We start from the raw sequence: 26,987 nt of genomic DNA on the forward strand, positions 1-26,987 counted from the left end.
TCTCCTGAGTCCAGCCTTAGAAAAGTAGCTGAAACCACCTTAATCGCATATTCCTCCTTTGTAGCTCCTTTGAGACTTGTTTAAACAGGTCATTACAGTGTTTCAAACTGACTTTGATCATAAAATTGAGAAGGCATAGGAAGGAAACAAGTCTTTTAGGTTGTAATCCTAAAAAGTAAGCCACATTGAACCCAAAGGGGCTGGCTTTTGAGTAAAAATATATAGAATTGCACTGTCAATTGCACTTCCTATTTTTCTTCAGTTTAGTTACAATTGAATTTCATGGATTCAGATAGACCAGGGGCCACCAGACTTTTTAGACAAGTGCGAACATTTTGAATTTTGAATGCTGGCACCACCAAGCACAAAATGGCTGCTGGGTGGTGGGGCATACCACAAAATTAGAGTGCTGTCATAGCATAGTTTTGAACCTAGCAGTTCAAAAGCACACCAGTGCAAGTAGATAAACAGGTACTGCTGTGGTAGAAAGGTCAACAGCATTTCCATGTGCTCTGGCTTCCATCATGGTGTTCTGTTGTGCTGGAAATGGTTTAGTCATGCTGACCACATGACCTAGAAAGTTGTCTGTGGACAAATGCAAGCTCCCTTGGTCTGAAGCAAGATGAGTGCTGCACCCCAGTTGCCTTTGACTGGTCTTAACCATCCAGGGGTCATTTACCTTTACCTTACTGTCATAGTGAAGCTTTCCCCATGCTATTTCCTTGTTTAATTTCTGCCTGCCATGCAGATATTAAAGGCACAAGAACCCTGGTTTTCCCCAATGCCAAGGCTGCCATCCTGTGCCAGCTTACCTGAGAGTAAGCCCCATTAAACGCAGAGATTATCAGAATAGACCTTATACGGGTTAACTATGTGGTAAATTCTTAATAATGGCCTGATCTTTAGCTCCTGCACAGCAGAAGATCTATTTTTTTTAAATAATTTTTTTATTAATTTTCCAATTTTAACAACGAAACAACACCAAACAATGCAAACAACAACAAACACAGACACATACATACATTTTGCTTTCTTAACCTCATTTTCATAAGCCTCTTTTCTCGGACTTCCCCGTACCTTCCCCTTTTTGCATCCTAGTTTCAAAATTTTTCAGCAACCCTTTTAGCCAATTATAGTTTATCTTATTCTCCTTTCAATTACCCTTTGAATCAAAAGATATATATAGCTGTAATTATACATCTTCCTTTCCCTTAACACTTTAACACTCCTCAATTTTATAGCAATTTTTAAGATATGCTTTAAACTTCTTCCAATCTTCCTCCACAGTCTCTTTCTCTTGGTCACGGATTCTGCCGGTCATTTCTGCCAATCCCATAAAGTCGATCACTTTCGCCTGCCACTCTTCCAGCGTGGGTAGCTCTTGTGTCTTCCAATACTTTGCTAGAAGAATCCTTGCTGCCGTTGTGGCGTACATAAAAAAGATCTTATCCCTCCTCGACACCAATTGGCCGACCATACCCAAAAGAAATGCCTCTGGTTTCTTATGAAAAGTACATTTAAGTACTTTCTTAATCTTCTGCACAGCAGAAGATAAGCCTAAGCCCCTTTGCAATGTTTTTATATTTGCCTTTTGAGGGGATGGGGATTACGTAGCACCCACCCACATCTATTGCATAGAACATAACTTACAGACAGTAACAGATGTCACGACAAATCTAGCTGTAACTTCACTCATTGGCCAGAAACACGGACGGGGGCAGCCACTGGTGCATTTCCCCAAAATCCCTTTAAAAGGTACTTGCAAATTTTGCTCCATAGCTTTCTAAGAGGACTAGGTACTTTTTAAAAATTAAAAGCTGTCTTCAGCTTCTGCCAGTCTTTGTGGCATTGGGCCAGTGACTCCTGAGAGAAACTGCATTTCAATCGAGATATTGTCTTGGGATTAGGAGGTAGAACTTCAAAAAATGCCCTTGTTCTGGGTTTTGAACCTGACTATATTACATATCCCTGCAGAAGAACTGACCCAAATCCTTATGGTCTGAACTGCAGTAAATGAAAAGCAGCATTTGGCTGAATCTTCCAGTTGAACTGTTGCATATCATCTCTGAATGAGCCACAATTCAAGTCCACATTTATTTTGAATTAACCGTTGAGAAGCAATTTCTGCCTCTCTAAATGTTCTCAATATCCATCTGTATAATCATTTTAACGTTTCAGGCAATTCTGGAGAAATCTTCAACAGTAGGGAAAGCTTATTGCAATTTGCAATAATGCAAGAGTAGAGTTTTGAGACAAAGTATCAGTAGCTTTTAAATATGGATTTAAATTTCCAGTCATTTTTTTCCTGATGTGTGTGAATTTCTGTAATTGTTATGTACTGGAGGCAACATGCCTATGTAGCCTGCTGTCCCTTTAAATCAATGTAGGGCTACTTACCTGTGGTAATGTGAGACAGACATGCAAAGCTGTCCTTGCAAGGAAACCAGCACTTTTTTTGTATGTTGTGAGAGACAGATGTATAAACTAATGCATCTCACCATAAGATATGCATATTATGTGGCACATGCAATAGCAGGTTCTATTTCTGCCACTTGTTAGTATGTTAAGACACCTCCTTAGTGACAGGTTCTAGACTCTAGGTGGCTTGATAGTTACCTGCGTCATCATGTGCATAATCCAAGTTTATTCTGCTACAGGTAACATTCTCAATTTTACCCTCTCCTTATACTGTATCTTAGCATTGGGAATATGTTTGGGAAACTGAGAGGATTGCTTTAGACCAGTGATGGCCAAACTTGGCCCTCCAGCTGTTTTGGGACTACAGTTCCCATCATCTTTGACCACCGGTCCTGTTAGCTAGGGAAGATGGGAGTTGTAGTCCCAAAACAGCTGGAGGGCCAAGTTTGGCCATCGCTGCTTTAGACAAATGCTTTAAGTGCTAAGCTAATTTAGATAGAAATCGTAACCAAACCAACATAAAAAGCAGTGGGCTATTTACCATCAACAATTCCCCACAAATTCCTGTTCCACTGGGCGCATATTTTAAGAGGCAGCAAAGGTTAGTATACTGAGAGGACTTTCTGCTTAGGCTCCCTGCAGTCACTTCACATGCAGTTACGACAGGTGTGGAGAACTTTTGACCTTCCAGAAGTTGCTGAACTGCAACTTCCATCATTCCTGTCCATTGGATGTGCTTACTGGGGCTGATGGGACTTGTAGCTCTGCACCATCTGGAGGGCCAAAAGTTCTCCAGATCTTAGGAGTTGCATCTAATTATTATACATCCTGCCCTATTATACATCCCTAGTGTTGCCGTTCTGTTGTATCCCTTTTGATAAAAACAATTGCTAAGGTAACTGCATTAATGAAAGACTAGCCTTGTATGATACGTTTGAGTAATTTGAAGAACAAATTCAGTACACAGAGGACTCATCAATGCTTAAAAAACGTTTATATCTACGCTTTGTTTTCTTAGCTGGTGTGCTAAATTTTGGAGAGCATTTAACTGGGTTGTACTGTCTACTTTGAAAAAATACTGGAATACACTGTTTATCTGAAAATAAAGTGAGGGCGAAATAAGAACGGAAACAAAGAGAATAAAGTCCAGTATGGATGTTTTTTAAAATAAATTTATATGCAGTCTGTAGGCACCACTAGAAGGAATATTTCATGTTGTCAAATATATGAAAGAGTACCCAACATGAACACAAATTGTTGCTACTTGGCAGTCTTGGATATAGGTGTGTATATTTTATGTATTTATTGATAAAAAACTTTTAGAATACAAATAAGTCAATAGCTTATAACTAAAATATAGCAACTGAAAATGTTCAACCAATTGTAAGCTATGCTTTACATTGTTTTAAGCAAATATCGTTTGTCAACATGAAGTCACTTATAGAAACAGATTATCAGGGACTATGTTTGGTCCAAGCGCCATAGAGAAACATGGTGGTGTGACTTCAAACTTCTAGAACTAATAACCAATTAGCACAATGCATGCTATTTTGAGGAATTCAAAGCTGTACATTCTGGTTCTACACCCATTTTTAAAGGCATTTAAATATTTTTAGGATACATTTTCTTATATACAAGATTGCAGCCTATGTCTGATTTTATTCCTAAATACATAGGTACAGGATTACAGCCTTCCTTGACTGACGTAAGAAAATTAATCCTAAAAATATGTATACAATAAAAATCTGGATTTAACAGTTTTAAAAAATGTTTAAAACTTACTGAACAGCCACCAAATGTCACAGTTACATGTCCTCTTATTACCTCTACAAACACGATGTGGAACCTGTGACCCTCCTGAAGATGATAGACTCCCACCAGCCTGTGCCACAAGGGATGATGGGATTGTCTCCTAGCAACACTCCTGATTTGAATCTCACTCTTCCTGGACTTAAGCAAGTCCTTCTGTCTCGACATTCCCATATGGGGAATAATACTTGCCTTACAGGTTTGTTGTAAGGATTATACAGTGGTACCTCGGGTTACATACGCTTCAGCATACGCTTCAGGTTACAGACTCTGCTAACCCAGAAACAGTGCTTCAGGATAAGAACAGAAATTGTGCTCCGGTGGGGGGGGGGGGCGGCAGCAGAAGGCCCCATTAGCTAAAGTGGTGCTTCAGGTTAAGAACAGTTTCAGGTTAAGAACAGACCTCCGGAACGAATTAAGTACTTAACCCGAGGTACCACTGTAATTTGATAATGCACGTGAAGTTGTTTGAAAACTCAGTAGCAGCACTATATAAATGTTGCTGGGCAATTCAGGTCCAGGGATTTTTCCAGAACTACCTGAAAAGAGCTTTATAGTACTTATCTAATTCTATTATGAATTTGTGCCTCAATAGAGTTAATTACTCTGACATTCCTCCCAGGCCAGTGGGATTTTCTCTGCTATGTACGCCCTTAATGGATCAGATCTTTCCAGATCCTATTCCCAGTGTACTTGTAGCAGCTGCCTCAACACTGAACTAATGCCTGCATACATTAGTCATAGGATCATAGAATTGTAGTGGGAAGGGGACCACAATGGTCATGTAACTCAACCCTTTGCAATCTTTTGCCTAACGTGGAACCTGAACCCACAAACTTGAGAATAAGAGTCTCATGCTTTACCGACTGAGCTATGTGATGAACAAAAAATGAAATCAAGAGCCAGTAAGTATCTTTCTGATTTTAACTTTTTACATTGGTGGTACAGGGCTAAATGCAACAGTTGGAGTTAAGGCATCTTGCAGCATTCTACAGATCAGATAAAAAATAATCTGTAAAACAAAGTTCTAAATTAAAACTTAAAAATGAAAGTTTCCAAACATTTCAGGGACACTATACCACCTAGATTAAATTAGCTCTTCATAGAAAAACAGTGATAGTTGTTTGACGACATGGGGTGTCAGTGGACTTGCACATGAAAATAGTTCTTCTACTTCACTCCCCTCAAACATGCTGTTGAGGGTTGGAGCACACTGATGGGCTACAGGGGGAGGAGGTGAAGTCTCACTGTATCTGCTGTTGCAATGCTGAATCTTGCAATTGTAATCTAAGTAACAAGCATTCACAAAATAATTGCCTTCTGTTTCTAGAAATGAAATTTTATGCAGCACAAAAACAGAGCTACACCGTACCCTTTTCCAAATACAACTTTTCAGTTTGTTGGTTCCCCCACCAAAAAAACCTAGCCAGGATGGGTCATGCTCTACATGCTCTACATCTTCAGTTGCTTGTTCCCTGTAAAAGTGCAAACTCCTACTGAACTGACTGGACTTGGTACCAGACAAGTTGCTGGGACAAATACTGCAGATGTTGACAAGGATGATCATAAGAGAACTAAGAAAACTATAACCCAGGCTCTAACCTGGCAGTTTAAGGTCTGAGGTGAAGAAGCCCTACTTATCCTTCCATTGGTAAATTATATATTCTGCTCTAGTTTCCTAATACAGAATATGCAGCATTACTTCTATTGCAGTTGTAATGTTTAGTCCTGTACAAAATATAGTCCAAACTTTGGCTAATTTATTGCCTATAAATATGCTGCAATGTAACATGTGTTTTGAAGCAAAAATGAGTTGCTTTATTGAAAGATAATTACTAAAAAATTACTAAAAGCAGAAGTAGTTGTAAAAAGTCCTTTTGTAGTGAGGTAATTTCCCCCCCCTGCTTAAGAGTTTTCAATTAGATTCTTCATTTTTCCTGTAGGCTTCAGCATGTGTGGCCCAAACTATAAAAAGAGAATGAGAGTAAGAACAAGGATTTTCACATACTGAGAGTAAGTTCATACACCAAGGCTACAGGCTACCACTAGCATGTACTCAGAAGTCATTCTTACACATTTCTTCTACTTGTGGTTTTTCCTGATCAATTTTAAAATTGAGAAATTTAAGAAGCAAACCCAGAACTGAAATAATGGAGCTTAAAAACCAAATAGGGTTTATAAATATTTACATTTGTTTTAAAACTGCTGATTTTATTTATATGAATGTTTAGCATTTGATTTTTAGTTTATGCTTTACATAAACTGTTTAGAGGTTTTTGTTGATTCAGTGGTATATAAATCTTGTCAAATAAATAAAAGAGTGGAATTCAGTTAGTGGTCTTGCACTTCTATAAGGGCATTTGATGCAGCAGACGCATTTGCTGACAGAAGAGCATGATGTGGGTACGTTTTTGACAAATCCCCTTTCTTCCTACACCTTCCCTGCTACTCCACAAGGCCCCTCTACTCTCTGGGGCCAATCTCCTGCAGGTGCTAGGGGAAGACACCTGCAGGATTAAGAGCACTTCTGTTAGGACCAGGGCACCAAATGGAGTCAACACTGTGTTCAGCATTCTTGAAGTTCAAGTAAACCTTTGTTTGGCAAGAAGCTCTCTAGTTAGAATTAGGCTTCACCATCATGTCCGTCTTGCCTTCCAAACCCCCTTAAATTCTATGTACCTCTAGTACAGTGACCAGTTATTTCATTACATACTTGTTCTTGCCCACCAACTGAAATAATGAACAATAGTTGCAACATACCCTCTGATGCCATTCTGCCTAAAGACCAACTAGCAATGGGACAAACTGTAAGTTAGCCCAGTTATTGGTGGTTTGTGACTGTTACAATAGAACATATTAGGGGGCCTTCGTAGCTGGGAAATCCCCTCTCCCCAGTGCAAGTGTTGTTCTGAGACTAGAAAAGAAGCTTCCTGCGCACCTTGCCCTCGGTAATCTAGCACTATATTGCAGCTGCTCTATAGAAGGCTTGTATTTAACTACTTTTCTGGTTGCCATTGGGGATCAAGAATCTGCACGTGGGTATGTGAATTGTGCTCAAGGATGAGCAGGTTTTAAGAGACAGTGAGACCCCTTCTCTGCAGCTACTGTGGTAGCAAGGCAGACTGGCAAAGGAGGAGAGTGCTTTGTTTCCCCTTTGCCAGCCTGCTGCATTGCTAGCCTGACCCTGTGAACTACCCTGAGAACTATGGGTATAGGGCAATATACAAATTTAATAAATAGTAAAAATTATAGAAATTTATAGCAAACTGGTAAAAGAGGGGCTCCTTTTAGGAGAAAAAAAAGCAGGATTAGGCTTTTTGGGCAGGCTACTAACTTTTATGGGCTTAAATACTATAGGGCAACCTTATTGTTAACAACTTTCCTAGTCCATATGTAGCAAGGAATTACATGCAAGTGAACAAGTAGGCTAATGGAGGGACAGACAAATAACATCATGCTAACTTCACCAGTCTGTTTGGTACAAGATAAGACAGACTAGCAGCCTGCATCTTCATGCTCCCCACTGCATTTTCTGTAGATAGACCCATTTTATAATTCTACATTCCACATGTGAGAAGGGTTTCACAGCCACACAGGCCAGCCCCTCCATCAGCTGGCTGGAGCATGTCAGAGTCCAAGTCAGAAAAGCTCTCCTCAGAAATTGTGTGCATAGGGGGCAGAGATACTACTACACATTCCAGTGGCAAACCAGGTCAACTTCCAGTGCATGATCCTTAAGATATATGCAGTTGGCTACAACTACAGTTTTAAAGGTCAAGGGAGAACTGGGAGGGAGGATTAAAATCCTAGTCACTAGAGTCCAGTGAATCATAAATTGGATGCAGTGCTTACCAGCCTTGTGTCAGATTCAGGAGCCTGTTTCTCAGTTTCACTTGGGCTGTCACTTCGATATCGATAAGCAAATTTCTTTTTAAGAGCTTCAGCTATTAGTGCGGCAGGATCTGTTGGGTCGGCTGCTTTTCGTTTGGTGCTCTCCTCTGGTCTTCAAAAGAATAGAGCAAAACTGTTGAGTTGTAGACACTTCAAATGCCTGCAAAGAGACTGGCTTCCCCTCTCCTTCTCCACCCCCCCAACCCAGAAGGGTTGGTACTACCAGCTACAAGTGCTACAACACATCTTCCAGCCTCTTATCTGATACAGCACATCTCCTGGCCCTGAACTGCTAACTTTACCTAAAGAGGGATGTGATGTGCCTCCTAATCCGAAAGAGTGCATGATGGTGCAAGAGGGGGCTGCAGTGGGGTATGTGTTACCTTGATTAAGCAAATGAATGGCTACTTATGTAACCTAAGGAACCATCCATTGTTAAGTTTCCTCACTGAAAGCCCCATCCCCCCCAACCTTCCTGAACAGAGAGCTGCAGTAGATTCACCTTTTCACAGATCGCAGCTTTACATTGTTCATATCTTTGAGAATATCTAGCATGTTTGGTATTTCATGCTTCTTCGAATCATCATCTATAAAAGTCCGTCCGGAGTTTACTCTTTTTCCTTTGCGCTCCTTAATAAGATCAATGGCAGAAGTGCTCTGCTGGAGCGGTGGTGGAGGTGGAAGGGGTGGGGGCGGCGGGGGCGGTGCTGGCACTCCTGCTAGGACAGGAACTGATGCTGCAGAACTTACTCCAGCTGTAACAAAATAGTCCATTTAATTATGCAACAATATTCTTCAGTAAATAATGATTATCATTTCAAAAACAAAACCCATCAAAGCAATGTAGCATTTTTCAATTAGGGACTGACATCTATCTAGGAAGGAAATACAAGAAGAGTAGAGGGTGCCAAAAGGGCTTGGAACCCCATTCTCTGGTTAGGCTTACTAGTGTTGAACAATTTTAAAATTTATACCCAATGGGTGTGGATTCTGTTTAAGCCACTAGAGAATGCTAGAAGTCTTTAAGTATGACAAATGTATAAATAATAAGCCATCACCAGCCATCTTATAAAATGATGACCAAATCAAACATATTTGAACAGTGCAGCAGTGCTTTAGAGCTTACAACTGCAGATACTGGGTTGATTTTGGCTGCAGTCTCAGAAAATTTAACGTGCAACACTAAAGACCTTGCCAGCTAGGAAACAAGGTTGTTCTTCTCGTCCTTCCAATACTCTCCGCTGTCATGTTCAGATTGCTATGAAAAAGTAGATTATTAAGAGGGGATAAATGAGACAAAGGAAAGGGAATGCAAAGCAATCAAGTAGTTAATGTCTTTATACTTCTTCCAAGAAGTACTGGCAGTCTTCCAATTCATGTTTAGCAGTCACTAATCAGAAATGAATAAGTTGGAAATATGGCTTAAAGAATAATTCAACACCCAAAATGTGTTAACTGACACTTTCATAAAGTTGTTTTTAGACATCAGAATAGTAATCAGACAAGCTTTTTCAACTACTGCCATTCAGCACCTTTAACAATGTCAGATAATCAACAATGTCAGATAACACAGCAATGGCTCAATATCACCTTGAGCCTACGTTTCTGCAGTTGTTTACGAAAGTATGAATAGTCCAGTGGATGGAACAGCAAAGTGTGACCCTCTCCTGTCAAGGTGAGTTAAGAAGTGAGACCACAACAATGGAAGTCACCACTTCTAATGCAAAGAATAATCAGACCCATTGGAATGAAAGTCAATTTGAAAGAAAAGTTATAAAATTAGCTTTGTTATATATATTTTTTAAAAATACCTGCTGTCATATTCTGCTGTTCTTGTAAGCTTACGATTTTGGCTATTTGCGCTCTTAAACTGGCAAGTTCATTTTCTAGCACACTGATTTTCTGCAGAGCTTCATCATTTGTGGCCACAGCAATCTTGGAGTCTTCTTTTTCTTGCAATGGCTTTGGCAAAGATACTTGAATATTTGGATCTCTTCCTGAGCAGCCTTCACCTCTAGGATATGTTTGGGATTTTGACCAAACGTCTGACCTGTAACCAACAAAACAATATACAGTAGTACTTACTTTTTAAAAAACCCCATTATCAAACAAGCTAAAGGGAGCAATGGTGAGGAGAAGAGGGGGAGAGGAAGGGGAAGTTCTGTTGTGTGATTGGAACTCCATGTGCACAGCATCTTATGCAGCCTAAACCTTCTATAGGCATGAGGTTGTTTTTTTTCTACTTCTTTGTACAGGAAATGGCTGCATAGGCTATTAAGACTGCCACAACTAGTTAGTTCTCACTTCAAATTGAATTCCCCAAATCTACCCCTTTCTCATCTTTCTGTAAATTTAATGTATAATGGCAGCCAAACTATTTTCATGTGCCACAAAGGAATACACATCAACCTATAGTCACACTTAATGTGAAACACCTCATAACAGCATATCAATTTCTGCAGGAATGAATGGAAGAGAGCACTGGCAAAACTGTGGCTTTCTCTGCAGTCATCTCTTGCTTTATGGACTGTAGGATCATCATTCAGTAATGCAAAATGGGACCAATGTCCTCCCAACCCCACTTCACCAATATGTCAACTCTCTGCTTCTCATATTGTCAAAATGAAACTGCTGCATCCCAGAGGCAGTTCTTTGGGTTTACATCACATTACAGAGTCCTAGCCTACACCCAATAATCTAAACATTGGAAGCACCTGCCTTTACATTGTTCATTCCCTATCTTCCAAGTGCCAGGGGTGCTGAAACTTGTGACTGCCTAGGTGACTGCTGTTTCTCTACCCATGAAAACAACACTTGACAGCATTCAAATGAGCAGGATATCTAGTTCAGTTCAACACACTGCTGCTTCCCTTGACACAGGTTGACTTAAAGAATCAACCACAGAGGGGCAGCTTCAAAAAACATACCTGAGCCGTGTAAAGACTTCACTTTCTTCTTCAGCAACCCACCCCACATCTGCAAGGGAGACCACTCCATCATCTCTCAGTGGGTTAGAATGACTGCCTTCTGCAGACTGAGATGGAAGCTAGATTTGAGTGGACAAGATTACATATTAGAATTCAAATAGCACTAAGTCGACAATGATTTCACACATAGTCTTGCTTACTTGAGGGTAGTGGAAGGATGAAACATCCTCCTATTATGTCAGAGAGAAATAGATGGAAAAGGAGAAAGATTTTACACCAGGGATAAATCCCACAAAGAATACTGAATGTGAACTAAACACAGAAATTTTAGTATTAGCACAATTAATCTATGAAATACAAAACATGAACTAATACAGTACGACAAATTGCAAATAAACCTATGTTTTCCAATGTGTACAACGCCAGGCAAGTTTCTCTTTAACCTGCACCATAAGTCACTAGTTGCAATTTGGAAAGTTACCTAAGCTAATAGTTACTGACTACAGTCCATGGACAATTCTCTAATCTCACCAAGCATCTAGCAGTGCCATTCTTTCCAAGTGCCCAAAAGGAATGTTTTCATGCAAAAGAAGGTTCAGATTAAAGATTAAAGTAAACCAGGGAATAATATTCTACATGGCAGAGCTAGCAAGAAACCTGGTCTGCATTCAATGTGCCCTTCCAGTTAGTAATACTTTGGTGAGAAATAGGAGTAAAGATAGAAAGTGCAAAATGTACACTGGGAATATGCACTATATGGCCAAAGGATGTGGGTGCAGTTCTAATGTCAAATAGTATCTGTTTCCAGATTTGCCAACAAAGCTAAGAAAGCACCAAGATCAATACATAAAGGGTTGATACTGCTGTCTAGCAACTGTAGATTTTTTCCCCTAGGCCAACTCCAAATATATGAAATATTTTTCCAGCCTTAAAGACTTGGAGCCAAATTTACAGGCCTAAGCAGAGGTTTGCTATTACATATTCTGTGTGGATCTAGTTGTTGAGACAGACAGACAGAAAGAAAGAAAGACAGAGATTATCAAGTGCACCTATCCCTTAGCTATCACTGGGTTATTCTGACATGACTTCCAAGGTGACTAAAATAGCAAGTTGTAGTATAGCTTTAAACTCTACATTTGAAGCTCAATTAAGACATGCCACTCAACTGTGACTCACACTAACAGTAGTTTAGTGTAATCCACATTTGAGCTCCCATAGTGGTTTAGAGCAATGCTACTCAAAGTGGCTGAGGCAACCAAGCCAGATGGATGGGGTATAAATAAATTTATTACTGTATTATTATTATTGTAACGTGGTGGTCCATGGACCAATGCTGTTCTGTGAGTCATCATTTGCTGGCCCCTGGCAACTCCACACAGCCCAGGTTGGGTGGGGCATTTCAGGGACCAAATATGTTACTAGTTCTTAGCACATTAGGGGAGGGAATAGCTGATCTATCACATCAGATAACCTGAGAAGTGCTGGTTTAGAGGTTCTCATTTTCTTAGTGCTTCAGTCTCAAGGTTATGGGCAGCTGACATGGAAACCTCCAGATGTTAGATTACAACTCCAATTATCTCTTTCCACTGGCTGTGTTGGCTAGGGCTGATGGGAGTACAAGAGTCCCATATCCCCATCTGTGGCAAGCATCCAAATCACCCACCACACATTTCTTTGTCCAACTATACTACAACTTTAAAGTCACAACGTCTTATTTAAGCCGCAATCGTATGCCCACTTGAGCAGAATAAGTCCCATTGAATATAGCGGGTCTTGCTTCTGAGTTAGTGTGCCTCAATAGTTTCTCTCCCACAGTTGCAGAACAAAAACTTGCAGCAGTTAAAGCCCCCTATGTAAGCTCAAGCAGAAAATTAAGGCTCTAAAAGTTAATTTGATTTATAGTTCTTAATAGCAGTTCATTATGATTACAAGCATGCACTAATAGCTTAATCAAGTTTAATGAGAAAGGACAAAACTGACTTACTGCAGGTTCAGTGCACGATCCTGTGATATAATAGCTAAAGCAAGAAAGAAAGAAAAAAGAGGGAAAGAGAGAACACTATAGAAAAGTTTCAGTGTAGCAACAATCTAGAAAAAAGCAAGAGTTCAACCTTGGCACTGATTCTGCTGCTGTGACACATATCAAATCCTCACAACTGAGTAATATAAGGCTGTTCAATTTAGGGAATGGATATAATAACTTTTTCATATTGGAAACCACATTAACTGTACCCAAAGAATATGTTTGCACACTCTCTCCTCTAGCTGCTTCCCACTTTTGTTGGAAATATCTGTCGAGTTCACACATTCTTGGCTCAGTTCCAGAGAAAGCCATCATTTGTGCTCACCATCAATCCTCCCTGGCACACATGCCAAAGGATTTACAGAGGGGTGTTTGTCTCTGTGGTGCTGGGCCTCTGGAGCAGGCTGAAGCCAATCCCTTGTGCTGCTTTTGCATGGTCAGCAGCACAGAAAGAACCAACCTCTCCCCACTTCTGCAAGTGAGAGGAAAGGTATCATGTTCTACCGAGCTTTCAAGCAATAGAAGCAGGCTCAAAAGCTCAGTGTCAAATAACCGACTTCAGTGAGTGAGGATCCTCTCCATTATCAGGAATCCTGGCTTACCAGAGGACCAAAGCTCTTATTCCTGGTGAATAATTTTATGGATGAAGGCCAGTGAGAAAATTTTGCAGATAGAGATGAAATATTATTCCTTGCTTCCTATTCCTTTCTTTCCCAAATAAACCTTGTTGACGCAGTCCATTTTCATGTTAAGAGGTAACATCTAAACCTCAAAGCCCATTATAACTGGAAACAGGTAAGTGTGAAACAAAGAGGTTTGCATGCAGGTGGACCAACAAAGGAAGGAAACATCTGTTCTTTTTACCTTTTATAAAAAGGCTAAAAACTATACCAATTTTAATGTATAATACAAGTGTATTTTGAAACAGCTAACTTCAATGTAGTCATAAATTTAAAATCATTACTATACTTGAATATATTTTCTCTTCAAGAACAATTTAGAACCCACAAGATTTCAATAAAATTAAATGTTACTGTCATACAACTACAATAAAAACACAGAATTCACAACTAATGTAAAATTCCCTGAAATATTTCTTTCCTCCCACTTTCAAATTTGAAGAATGAATGCTATTGTAAATCACGTTTAATTAAAACAGTAACTTCAGAACTGCATGCATCACAAGGACACAGTTTTATTTAAAATCTGTGGAACTATTGTCAGAAAAGTCACAGAAGAACAAGCATATGCAAAACCAGAATCCTGGGTGGCAGTGGCACCCTCAGTCTACAAACACTTATCTGGCATTTGGCATATAATCACAATATGACTTGTATTATTACAGAACTAAGATTCCAAAAAGGATACACTTGTTTATATTGAAGGAACACATATTATTCTAAAAGTCAAAATAATGCTCTTTATATTTGAAACATGTATTACATTTGTTTTACATGTACTACATTTGTTTGCCCTTCAAATATTCTATGTATCTATTTCTCTCCACCTTTATATGAAGTGCCAACACTTCTTCCCCAGCCCTGTTTCACCATTTTGTTCTATCTGATTTTCACTTAATTATAAATAAAAGTGTCTACTATTCTATGTATCATCAGGACTCTTCATCCAATTCCATCCCATTTAACTGTGTTTCCGCAACTCAAAAATGCACTTATACAACTCCAGGCTAACACTGAGAAGAAATAATTACGAAAGTGTATACCTGTATATATTAATCCTCCAACTGGGAAGCAATGTTAGTACTGTATCTTACAGCAAAAATGAAGAATTTTGGAGCACCCTAAAAAGTAACACATTCTAATATATACTTTTGTAAACTAATCTGATTTAGTGGAGTTTAGTCCATGAAAGCTTATGCCATAAGAAATTTGTTAGTCTTTTAGGTGCCACAAAGCTCTTATTCATTCATTCATTCATTCATTCATTCATTCATTCATTCATTCATTCTATTTAATTGTAATTATGCTGTGCCTTTCCCCCAGAACTAGGACTCACAGCTGCCCACAAAAATTAAAACAAATACCAATAAAACACAAATAGCTAAAAACATATACCGTATTTTTCGCATGATTGGACGCACCGGACCATAGGACGCACCTAGTTTTTTTGGGGGGAAATAAAGGAAAAAAAATTCCCTTTATTTCCCCCCCAAAAGCAGGTCAGGGAAACCGAACCAGGTCGAGGAACAGCGGGATAGTGGCGCTGCGCCTCCCTGCTGTCCCCCGAGCTTGTGGGGCTGGCTGATGTCTGCCTGGCGCGCGGGGCACTCTGCTTCAGGGTGCTCCACCCGCCGGGTGGCAGCCTCCTATCCGCAGCGTGGGGAGCCTTGCGGGGAACTCCTGCAGAGCTCCGCACGCTGCAGATGTCTGCCCGGCGCGAGGGGTGCTCTGCTTCAGGGCGTCCCACCCGCCGGGCGGCAGGCTGCTATCCGCAGCGTGGGGAGCCTTGTGGGGACTCCTGCAGGGCTCCCCACTCTGCGGATGTCTGCTTGGCGCGAGGGGCGCTCTGCTTCAGGGCGCCCCACCCGCCAGGCAGCAGGCTGCTATCCGCAGCGTGGGGAGCCTTGTGGGGACTCCTGCAGGGCTCCGCACGCTGCGGATGTCTGCCCGGCGTGAGGGGCGCTCTGCTTCAGGGCGCCCCACCTGCCGGGTGGCAGGCTGCTATCCGCAGCTTGGGGAGCCCTGTGGGGAACTCCTGCAGGGCTCCACACGCTGCGGATGTCTGCCTGGCGCGAGGGGCGCTCTGCTTCAGGGTGCCCCACCCGCCGGGCGGCAGCTTCCTATCCGCAGCGTGGGGAGCCCTGTGGGGAACTCCTGTAAGGCTCCCCACGCTGCGGATGTGTTCCTGAAGCACCGGGCGCTCTGCTTTCAGGGCGCCCGACGCTCCGGGAAGCAGGCTGCTATCCGCAGCCTAGACATCCCTGCGGGACCTCCCGCAGGGCTGCCTAGGCTGCGGATGTGTTCCCGAAGCACCGGGCGCTCTGCTTTCAGGGCGCCCGACGCTCCGGGAAGCAGGCTGCTATCCGCAGCCTAGACACGCTAGTGGAGCGCTAATCCCGAAGCTTGGGGCGTGCGGAGCTCAGCGCCCCCAAGCTTCTGGGTGCCGGCAGGGTCTAGACGGCTAGCGGAGACCTTGCCGGCACCCAGAAGCTTGGGGCGTGCTGAGCTCCGCACGCCCCAAGCTTCGGGATTGATGCAGCGCTCCGCTAGCCGTGGGAGAGTTGGGTCTCCCACGGCTAGCAGATACCTTCCTGAAGCCTGGAGAGCGAGAGGGGTCAGTGCGCACCGACCCCTCTCACTCTCCAGGCTTCAGCAAAAGCCTGCATTCGCTCCATAGGACGCACACACATTTTCCCTTGCTTTTTAGGAGGGAAAAAGTGCATCCTATGGTGCAAAAAATACGGTAAATGGTTATTGTTAAAAAGTAATTAAATTGTATTCTGAATCAAAACAATGTAAAAAACTACTAAAATGCAGATAGTAAAAAACCACACAGTACACTATTAAGAGGCCTTTCCTTAAGAACAGGCAGTTTCCAGAAGCCTGGGGAAAATACTTCACTTGCTGGCAAAAGGACAAGGAGGAAGCTAGTGCAGCTTCTTTAGGGAGTTCCGAAGTCTCAGAGCAGCCACCAAGAAGGCCTTCTACTGCATCCCCATGAGGCATGCCTGTGAAGGTGGCAAGACTAAAAGTAAAACATTCCCCAAAGACCTGAGCTTGGACATGTTTGTATAGGAGAATATGGTCCTTCAGATGGCCTGGACCAAAGCTGTATAGGGCTTTAGATAAGACAACCAGCACTTTGAACTGTGCCTGAAAACAGACTGGTAGCCAGTGAAGCTCTTGTAACAAGGGAGTTGTGTCCCTATCAACTCTCTAGTAGTTAAGTTATTATAATAAGTTATAATAATATAATTTTTTTTTTACCCCACTCATCTGACTGGGTTGCCCCAGCCACTTTGAGTGGCTTCCAACAGAATATATGAAAACACAACAGAACACAAGATGTTAAAAGCTTCTTGATACTTTTTATCCTTTGTCTGACCTTTCTTAACACAGCTGAATCACAAGCTGCTTTTACATGGCAAAGTGTGGGTTGAGTAAATGCAACTGGAGCTCTCCCTTCTAAGCATATAGAAAGTCTTTGTGCAAGGGCTGGCTATATACAGATTTTTTTCAACTTACAGTGACACCTTAACAAGCCATTGCTGAACCCCATTTCCAAAGCTTCATAACAATAACATAGAATGGGAATACGGGTATGCAGTGAAGGAAACATCCGAGAAGATAATTACCATTTACTCTGTCAACATGCCAAAGTTTAAAGAGAGTCATAGATGTGACTCCTGGGGCTGTAGACAAAAGGAGCTCTGTTTCAATAAAAAAATTCCCAAGTTCAGAGCCAATTTCTAGCTGCATTAGAGACAATCACTCACTCAACATTTGCAGTAATAGGCTCTGCTGCTCCACAAAGTTACTCTACAGCAAGTTAATAAAACATGCATAACCTCTCTACAATAGGAAGAAGACTGGGACAAATCCCTCTTCTAAGATGACAGAGACACAGCAAAGTTTTAAAACTGCTTACTTTTATTTCCATGAAAGCAAACTTTTCAAAGCATAGATCTGCACTAGGAAGTGCACCAGAATATTCATTGGAAGAGTTCGCTGAACTTGTAGGCAGATGTTTAATGACAGCTATCTCTACTATTCCCCAGAGTCGATACTATTAAGCTTCCAACTCACAATATCTTGCTGAATAAATGTTTCCATAAGATGTATTTTAAGACGTTTCCCCATGACATTCAACAATTTTAAAAGCAACCAACAGAGGTACAGTTTTAAAGGAAGTTATACAATGTGCAAAACCTGTCTGTTGGGTTAGCAGGCTGCTCAGAAGATAGAGAATGTAAACTATTAAAACATAATAACAAAGGTAAATTTTAATAATTATACAGAACCTTCAACAAAATGCTGTAGTGTGTCTCCAGCTCCAAAGAGGCAGATCCTTTGAGGTCTCTTTAGACCTTCTAAGTGGCGTATAGCACAAAGAGGTGAGTATTGTAAGCTCACAAACACATTTGCTGTAAGTTTTAGGTGCTTCAGCAGGTCCATTCTCTCTCTCTGACTCCCAACACCTCACCTGACACATTAATACATCCTGAAAGCTGGTCCTTTCAAGCTTTTTTCAAGAATATTTTTTCCCTTTATTTGACAATATTTATATTGTTTCCCTACCTGGAGAAGCCTCCCCCCCTATGTAAAACATCAAGGCCTGCTTCAGATACACTGTCCCTTCTCCCTGCCCACCCCTGAGTCAATTGACACCATCTGTCCTGTGAGGAAGAGATCAAGGGAGGCATGTATAGATAAACTACATGGCCTGCTCTACTCGCCATGTTATACTGTTTCTTTTCATACTAAAAATTGTAAACTGCCTTGGCAGAAAGGCAGTATATATGAATGCAATGAATGAATGAATGAATGATCTCTGCTTAATTTTTGATGGTTACTGTTTTGTTTAAAACTGCTTGTAAAAGGTAAAGGTAAAGGGACCCCTGACCATTAGGTCCAGTCGTGACCGACTCTGGGGTTGCGCGCTCATCTCGCTCTATAGGCCGAGGGAGCCGGTGTTTGCCTGCAGACAGCTTCCGGGTCATGTGGCCAGCATGACTAAGCCGCTTCTGGTGAACCAGAGCAGCACACAGAAACACTGTTTACCTTCCCGCCGGAGAGGTACCTATTTATCTACTTGCACTTTGACGTGCTTTCGAACTACTAGGTTGGCAGGAGCAGGGACTGAACAATGGGAGCTCACCCCATTGCAGGGATTCGAACTGCCGACCTTCTGATTGGCAAGTCCTAGGCTCTGTGGTTTAACCCACAGCACCACCCGCGTCCCTTAGACAGTTGTAGTAGTTTCCTATTAGAGAAAAGTATGCTGGTTATGAGATATTTGACACAGCTTTCAAATTCACAGATCAAAAAACGTACCAACAACCTACACCCAGATGCCATTAGTTTGCTCTGACCACTAAGATTAATTTAATTTCCCTCTGGAAAGTGAAAGAAATATTTAAAATCTTACCTGAAACTGAACTCTTGGACATTGTATCAGCGAGAGGTTGGTGCCAATTTTCCTTACAATACTTCTATCACGACCATAAGGCTTACTAGACCAAAGTAACTGGAAGAAAAAAAAGAAAAACAATTTTATTACTGCCTAACATGATCTGCCTAGCGTGAAAATAATTTGTTTCTTTAAATTTCACTTCAAATCCAGATCACCTGGGAGTAAAGCCCCAGTTAATGCTCTTTTGAATAAATATGCAGATGTGCACTGCAATGCCTCTGTATCAAGAAAAGTACATTGTGCAACATCATACATCAACACACAAATACTTGTGCAATGGAACTTTTTCATTCTCTCTCCCCCTCACCAAAAAAAAGGAACAGAGCAGGTTTGGGGATGTGCAGGGGGGGGGGGGAGGAAATCTGTTCGGCTGTCAGAACAGCTACCATGAGATTTCATGCATTATGTTTTAACAAGGATGATCTACACTGGAATTTTCATGTGGACAGAAGACTAGAGAAAGATAAGGAAATGAATCTGGCCAGTGGGCCAGACCTTGAGTTCCCCCACCACCACCGGGCCATTTTGACAGTTTTGAAATGGATGCAGACAAACAAACAAACACTTGTCAATTCCTTGACTTAAGGTGAGTCATTTCTCTTTCGTAGCATGACAAGCCATGCTAAAAATAGAAATACAAGACCAATTAAGCAGGTCTTGATATTACTGATGATCAGTAGTGACTTCAAGCTCCACTTTCTTTTAAATTATATTTTAATTGATGTTTTATTGTTTTAATCTATTCTCCCAGTTTTAAGTAATCCTCCTTGGAACCTTAGGGTGAAGGATGGAATCAAAGCCTGAATAAATAAAAATTTTAAGTGTTTATAATACAGTGGTACCTCGAGTTACAAACACTTCAGGTTACAAACTCCGCTAACCTGGAAGAGTTACCTCGAGTTGAGAACTCTGCCCCAGGATGAGAATGGAAATTGTGTGTCAGCAGTGCAGTGGCAGCAAGAGGCCCCATTAGCGAAAGCACACCTCTAGTTAAGAACAGTTTCAGGTTAAGAACGGACCTCCGGAATGAATTAAGTTCGTAACTAGAGGTACCACTGTACAGAGATTTGTCTACCCCTTCTAATGTAACATTCATCTAACTCCTGGGCAAAAAAGCATACTGTGATGTGTTGACAAAATGTGTATGATGGCAAGGCCAAATGCACTTTGGAGGAGAAGGAGTTCTATAACCTGGGAGCCACAGGCACAAAAAGATGCTCTCAAACACTACTGCCACATGACCCTCAAAAGGGTGGCACTGTCAATAGGGTATTTCACACTGATCCTAACAGCCAGGCAAGTCTGTACTTCACTATAACACTTACTGATTCCATAGTTAATGCTGCTTTCTCAAATATCACTCTAAGTAGGTGCTTAATCCAGTAAATCATCTGGAACAATGCAGGGTTTCCACAATCTTGTTAGCTAACCACCTCAGTTTGCTGGAATGCAAATGTTCCATAGTCACTCTGGGGAGAAAAAACAAAGTGTGAAACCATGAGTATCTGTGTGCAACTCTTTCAAACTATGAGAAATGATCTAGAAGAAAACATATCAAAAAAAGCTAAGTCCACAATTTTCACTGCAAGTAAGCAATCAGTATTTATTGATTGTAATTTGTAAACTCACTTTCAGGCGCTGTCAAAACTGTCAAGTAGGATTTCCATAAATTGAAAATAAAGTTCTAGGGTGCAAGCAGGTTTGGTCATCAGTATATTGATGTCACTTGGCTCTACCTTTCCTTTCCATGTTCAGTTCCCAAGGAAGCTGTTGAAATCTTAAGCCAGTACAGTGGAACCTCGGGTTGCAGACATAATCCATGACGGAGACACATCCGCAATCCGCAGCGTTTGCATCCTAAAGCGCAGGATCTGTGCAGGCGCAATTTAGCGCTGCTGCGCATGTGCAAAGCATGATTTAGCACTTCTGCGCATGCGAGTGGCGAAACCCGGAAGTAACCCATTGCAGTACTTATGGGTTTCCCACAGTCCGCAATCCGAAAACACATAAACTGAAGCATCCATAACATGAGGTATGACCGTACCTAGTGGCAGTTCTGGGATGGATGCAGCAAACAAGCTAAAACTGAATCAGAGCAAGATGATGCTGTGGGTGGGGAGTTCCCCAGTTCCAGAAGATAGTTTACAACTGGTTTTGGATGGACTGGTACTCTCCCTGATAGAAGAAGTATATAGTTTGGGAGTGCTCATGAATTTGGCAATGACTGGGGAAACCCAGTAAGTATCAGTGACCAGGAGTGTTTTTGGTTTTTGTTTTATCAGCACTGGCTTGTATGCCAACTGTCCCACTAACATGAATGGGATGACTCTGCCACAGTCATCCACATTTTGGTCATATTCCAACCAGACTACTGCAATGTGTTCTATGTGGGGCTGCCTTTGGAAACTTCAGGTGGTTCAGAATGTAGCTGCCAGGATTCCACTCTGAATGTGTGTATCTGTGTATCTATGGAACATAACTGACAAGAAAGTACTAGTGACAAGATTCTTAAGAGCTTATGTTTTCAAGAATCTTATATTTTATTCAAACACCTCTCACAAGGAACGTTGGTTATATCTTGTGCACATCTAAGCCTTACCCCACAATGTTTCAATTTTTAAAAATCTTACACTGCTTCCAGTCCTGTGACAAATGCCCAAAATTTGTCATTTAATTTTTTTTATAACAGAAACAAATAATAAATGATAAAACTTGATTTAAGATAGCATGAAATAGTTGGTGAGAAAGTTGTTCAGAAAATAGCCTTGAGAGCTGCAGTTCTCACCATGATTCCATTTACACCTTGGTCTTGCATACCCACATATACATGGCAACTTGACTAAGGGTCAATATGCCTTTGGCATATGGTGTATTTCAGGATTTTTGAATCAAATGCATACATCATCAAAAAACCTACAAATATCTACTGCTCTCAGTTTAGTTCCTCTAAGAAAGACGAATTTGATAATGTGAACATAATTATGATCATTTTGGAAACTTGTTAAACTTCTTAGTCTGCTACATAATGGAAAAACTGAATGGTATTTTTTTTAAAAAATGAAAAGTCAGCAGACTACAAGACACTTGGTACAGTTCTAGCAAGAACTGTTGTAGTTAATTCATTGCTAGTGCTTTCATTACAAGCTTGTTTTAGTCAACAGTTTACCACTCCTAGGTAATAATATCTTCATGTGGAAACTTGGCACAGGGAACCTCAGTTGTACTGCCTTGAGGTTTACCGTTTATGGGATGTTTGAGATGCTGGTGCAGCTGTTCAGTTGACAGTTTCTCACATGCAGTACATGGTATGCAGTTCAGGGCTGCCATTTATTTTGTATCCCTTTGAACCTGGAATCATTTTCTTAGACTTAGATGGATCATTCCAGAAGACTAAAACATACTTTCTTAAGAAAGCACAAATATCTGCTAGCAGCAAGTTCTTCTCTGACCCATCTGGGAAATAATGTATCACCCCATTCTCAAATTTAACATGACAATACGTACTGTAATTCCATGTTTCTATTCTGGAAGCCGTAGAAGGGGAAACTATTAGGAGCCCTCTTTGCAAATTTTGACTTCCCCTTGGCTTCTCAACAAAGCAATGGGTACCTGAATGGCTTTCTACTGCCAGTTATTTGTGATTATCCCCCTACCCCTATCCCACCCCCCCAAAACCCCCCACCAATGCCACCTACCCACATTTACATTTAAAGATTAGCAAATGTAATATGACATAAACTTTCAGGGATTAGACTCATCAGATCCAAGTGGACTTATTCATCAGATGCAAGTGGACTTATATTGATGAACTCATATGCCATAATACGACATTTTCTGCTTTTGCTGCTACAGACTAACATGGCTAACTTTTTGTACCTATCTGTACAGGAAAAGATGAAACAATCTTTCAGGTGAGCCTTTCTGACTGGAATTGGCTCTCTAGAGTCTTAGACAGATTTTCTTCCACTACATTGTTCTTCCAACTGAAGATGCCAAAGATCAAAATGGGGACATCATACATGCAAAGTATGTGCTCTTCTACCACTGAGCAACAAATCCCCTCCTTGGCCTCTACTCATCTGCCATATCCTAACTGTGCTTCCTCAGCTCTTTAAATCTAAGAAAATCAGCTTACAGAGCCAGGCTGCATTGTCAAGAAAAGCAATATTTTAAAGTAATTTTTTTTATCCTGACCTTTAAAATGTTCTGTCCAGGAGGAGGAAACATATAGGACGGTAGTCAATGACAGACCTACTTGGAGTAATTAATTTCAATTGGTCTACTCTGAGTAGAAATTCATGAAATACAACTCATAGTCACATTGAGTTGGCACAGGAACAAATATTGGTATCAGAGTTGGAAGGGACCACAAGGATAATCTAGTCTAGCCCCCTGCAATGCAGGAATCTTTGACCAATGTGGGGCTCAAACCCATGACCCTGAGATTAAGAGTTTCATGCTCTTCTGACTGAGCTATATGCTTACTACATTTGGTTTATTTGAAACAAATAGAGCATGGCCCAAAATTAAGATACAGCAAGTCATGTTATTGCTTATTTGAGCTGTGTGGGTGCTACACAGGGGGGATGCCATAGGGACCCCCGTGAGAGCCACATTCACAATTAAAACACTGTTTAAGATGAATTGTGACTTATTGTGACATGCAAACTAGGCCAGTGTAATGGAACTCCCAAACAAATGGAAAAATCAATTTATATACCTCAAAATGCAAATGGCTGATTTGGCAACAGGGGATACAAACAGTTAACCTTCATTGCATACAGCAGCCAGCAAGTGCAGTTTGGATTTAAATATCTCCACTCCTGTCTTTCTTCATTCCTTCCCCCACTTCTTCTTTTTATAAGTAAAAAAGTGGCGCTGTGGGTTAAAGCCTCAGCGCCTAGGACTTGCCGATCGAAAGGTCGGCGGTTCGAATCCCTGTGGCGGGGTGCGCTCCCGCTGCTCGGTCCCAGCGCCTGCCAACCTAGCAGTTCGAAAGCACCTCCGGGTGCAAGTAGATAAATAGGGACCGCTTACCAGCGGGAAGGTAAACGGCGTTTCCGTGTGCGGCTCTGGCTCGCCAGAGCAGCGATGTCACGCTGGCCACGTGACCCGGAAGTGTCTCCGGACAGCGCTGGCCCCTGGCCTCTTAAGTGAGATGGGCGCACAACCCCAGAGTCTGTCAAGACTGGCCTGTACGGGCAGGGGTACCTTTACCTTTACCTTTAAGCCTGCAGCACCTAGATCCCTGATGTGCTTTAGAATATTATTTAGTGTTTTCTAAGTATACCCAGTAATACATAAGATACCAAGAACATAATATATGCATTGTATCTCAGAGTACATAAGCAATCCCTATTCACTTTCCATTTGACTTTGTGGTCACTAATTGAGGATGAATCAACCTAATGATCTGGCTAGAGGTGAGGGTTTGCTACTCAAAATTACCAGTTTTGCACATGTTGCTCAGTTGCAACTATTCTGTATGCAGTACAGATATGTTTTCTTGAACTGCCACTTCTTTTGGCAAGCCCCATTTTAAGCTAGATAGTCTGAAACGATAATGTTCATATTTTAAAGTCCTACAAATACCTATGATAATGAAACAGAAATGCAAGGCTTTTATATTCCTTTTAAAACATTTGCCTAATTTATAGGTGCAGAGAATTTTCATTTGCAGTACAAACTCTGGTTGCCACAATAAGCACAGTATACTGGAAGCTGCTTTGTATCAGAGATCAGAATACTTCCATCTATCCCCGTATTATCTCCCTTGACTCACAGCAGCTCTCTGGGGCCTTCGGCATTCTCATCACCTGCTACCTGATCCTTTTAACTGGAGATGCAAGTTTCTGCATGCAAAACATGTGTTCCACCATTGGTCTATGGCTCCTTTCCCAAAATGCTGTCTGACCTTTAACAGAACACACAATCCTGAAGAACAGAGTCTCCTCATTTTTATGTCACCTAAAAAATACTTCTCTCAATAATAATAATTTTATTATTTTATTATTTTTACCTCACTCATGTGACTGGGTTTCCCCATCAGCATTAGCAGACAGTAACTTGCAATTTCTAAATGACTTCCACCTAAATGCAACTATGTTTTCTACACACTATTATTCTCTGCACAGCTTATTTTTATATATCTAGCAATGTAAGAAGCACCAGAATGAACTACCGGTAGGTTAGATACAAAAACATGTTAGGTACAAGTTTCTGATGTGTGTGTGTGTGTGTCAATGTATTCAAATATGGCAAAAACAAATCTTGATCTCAGTACCGAGAAAAAAGTCAAAATGCCTTGCTTCCCCGCCTCTGCTTTTTATTTACAGAAGTCACCACTGAGCTGGCACAGATAGACAAGTTTCAAAGTGCTAGCAGCGATGGCCCACAGTGTTGTTTACTAGGACGCAGTAGGAGAAAAGAACAGAGCTTCTCAAGGTTAGCCGCTGTCTAACCAGTGTCCTTACACTGGAGACAAAGAGAGAACTCAGACGGCGGAGCATTTTTACCTTTCACTTGACTACTGAAAAAAAAGAAAGAAGCAGTGCTTATTTTGTAACCCAAGGAGCGGCCAGATTTAGGCCTAACCCTGAAAATCGGGCTTTTCTGCCTACTCTGTGCCCTTATTCCTCGACAACGCGATGGCGGGTTGCGATTACTCAAGGGGGGGGGGGAGGGCACTGCACATGCTCAGAGGCACCCTCGCCCCCACTTTTTTTTTTACTGTTAGCGCTACAGTGCTGCATGCTCCCAGGTTGGAGTGTGCCTCGGATCAAGGCCCGCTTTTAGGAAAAGCGGAGGGAAGCAACAGTGCTCTCAACGAACTGTTGGGACTAAGCGGCACTCGGCGCTCTGGGGCAGCGGCCCCCGCCAAGCCACTCGCTCCCACCCCCAGCCGCACTGGGGCGGGATTGGCCGGTCCCATCAGGCGCCTGTGTGGGCATCCTCAAGTCCGGACGGCCAACCTCTCCCTCAGCCCCCTCCGAAGCCGGTTCAAAAGCCCCTCCCGTACCAAGGGCCGCGCGAAGGGCTAAAACCGCAGCAGCGGACCCCGGGACCGCAGCACGAACGGAGAGGGCGCCGCCCTCGCCGCTCAGACTCACCGCCTCGCCCTGCCGGTAATACTCCTTTCTCAGTCACCTCAGCAGCCGCCAAGTCCCGGCAGTTCATTCCCACACACGCTCCTCATCTCTCCCCCTCCCGTCTCCTTCAACAACCAATCCTCCCGCTGCACCGGCTACAGCTCTTGGCCAATCATCGTTTGCCGTTGCGGGAGGTGAGGCTTCAGCTCCCGCCTTATCCGGGTCACAAGACGTTAGTCTACCATCGAGACGGAAAAGAAGACGGGTGACTTGGTTTGCGGACACGCTGGGAATTCACGTGAACAGTACTGAAGGATCGCCCGAGAGCGCCATCTGCCGATACGGAGCGCTCGGTACAACAGCCAATGATTACTTAGCAGAGCGTAGTAAAGCTGTACAACTGTTGTTTCTTTTCTCGTCCGGGCTAGGTCTCTGTCCGCTACGACGGTAGCATTTCGCAACTCGCTTTTATCGGTACTGTCGTTATAAAAAGGACTGCAATATGCAAATTAAAAATTATTTTAGGACTGCAGTAGCCCTGTGCAATAATATGGCTTGATACGCTATCAAGCATTTGTTTTAAATACGTAGTTCTTTAGATTTTATTATATATTTGTATTGTATTTTATGTCTTGTAAGCTGCCTTGTGAGCAGCCTAAACATGCCCTAAGTCTAAGG

The 26,987-nt window shown here is 41.9% G+C and overlaps 1 protein-coding gene across 2 annotated transcripts; it reads right to left on the reverse strand.

Moving 5' to 3' along the window:
- Nucleotides 1–3,698: 3,698 nt before the first annotated feature.
- On the reverse strand, nt 3,699–26,554 carry MTFR1 (mitochondrial fission regulator 1). 2 transcript variants are annotated; one of them, XM_083747997.1, is made up of 8 exons: nt 26,331–26,554; nt 20,547–20,688; nt 19,177–19,275; nt 11,046–11,164; nt 9,930–10,168; nt 8,621–8,873; nt 8,080–8,230; nt 3,699–6,192 (listed from the first exon to the last, which is right to left on the reverse strand). In XM_083747997.1, the coding sequence occupies exons 2-8, from the start codon at nt 20,610–20,612 to the stop codon at nt 6,133–6,135; spliced, it is 987 nt and encodes a 328-aa protein (XP_083604123.1). In that variant the 5' UTR covers nt 20,613–20,688; nt 26,331–26,554; the 3' UTR covers nt 3,699–6,132. The 2 variants fall into 2 exon arrangements, with proteins under 2 accessions (XP_083604123.1, XP_083604124.1); XM_083747998.1 differs by lacking the exon at nt 26,331–26,554 and adding an exon at nt 26,240–26,259 and having other exon boundaries at nt 20,547–20,690.
- Nucleotides 26,555–26,987: the final 433 nt, after the last annotated feature.

The sequence above is a fragment of the Podarcis gaigeae genome (assembly GCF_964106915.1).
Source record: "Podarcis gaigeae genome assembly, chromosome: 7".
NCBI lineage: Eukaryota > Metazoa > Chordata > Lepidosauria > Squamata > Lacertidae > Podarcis > Podarcis gaigeae.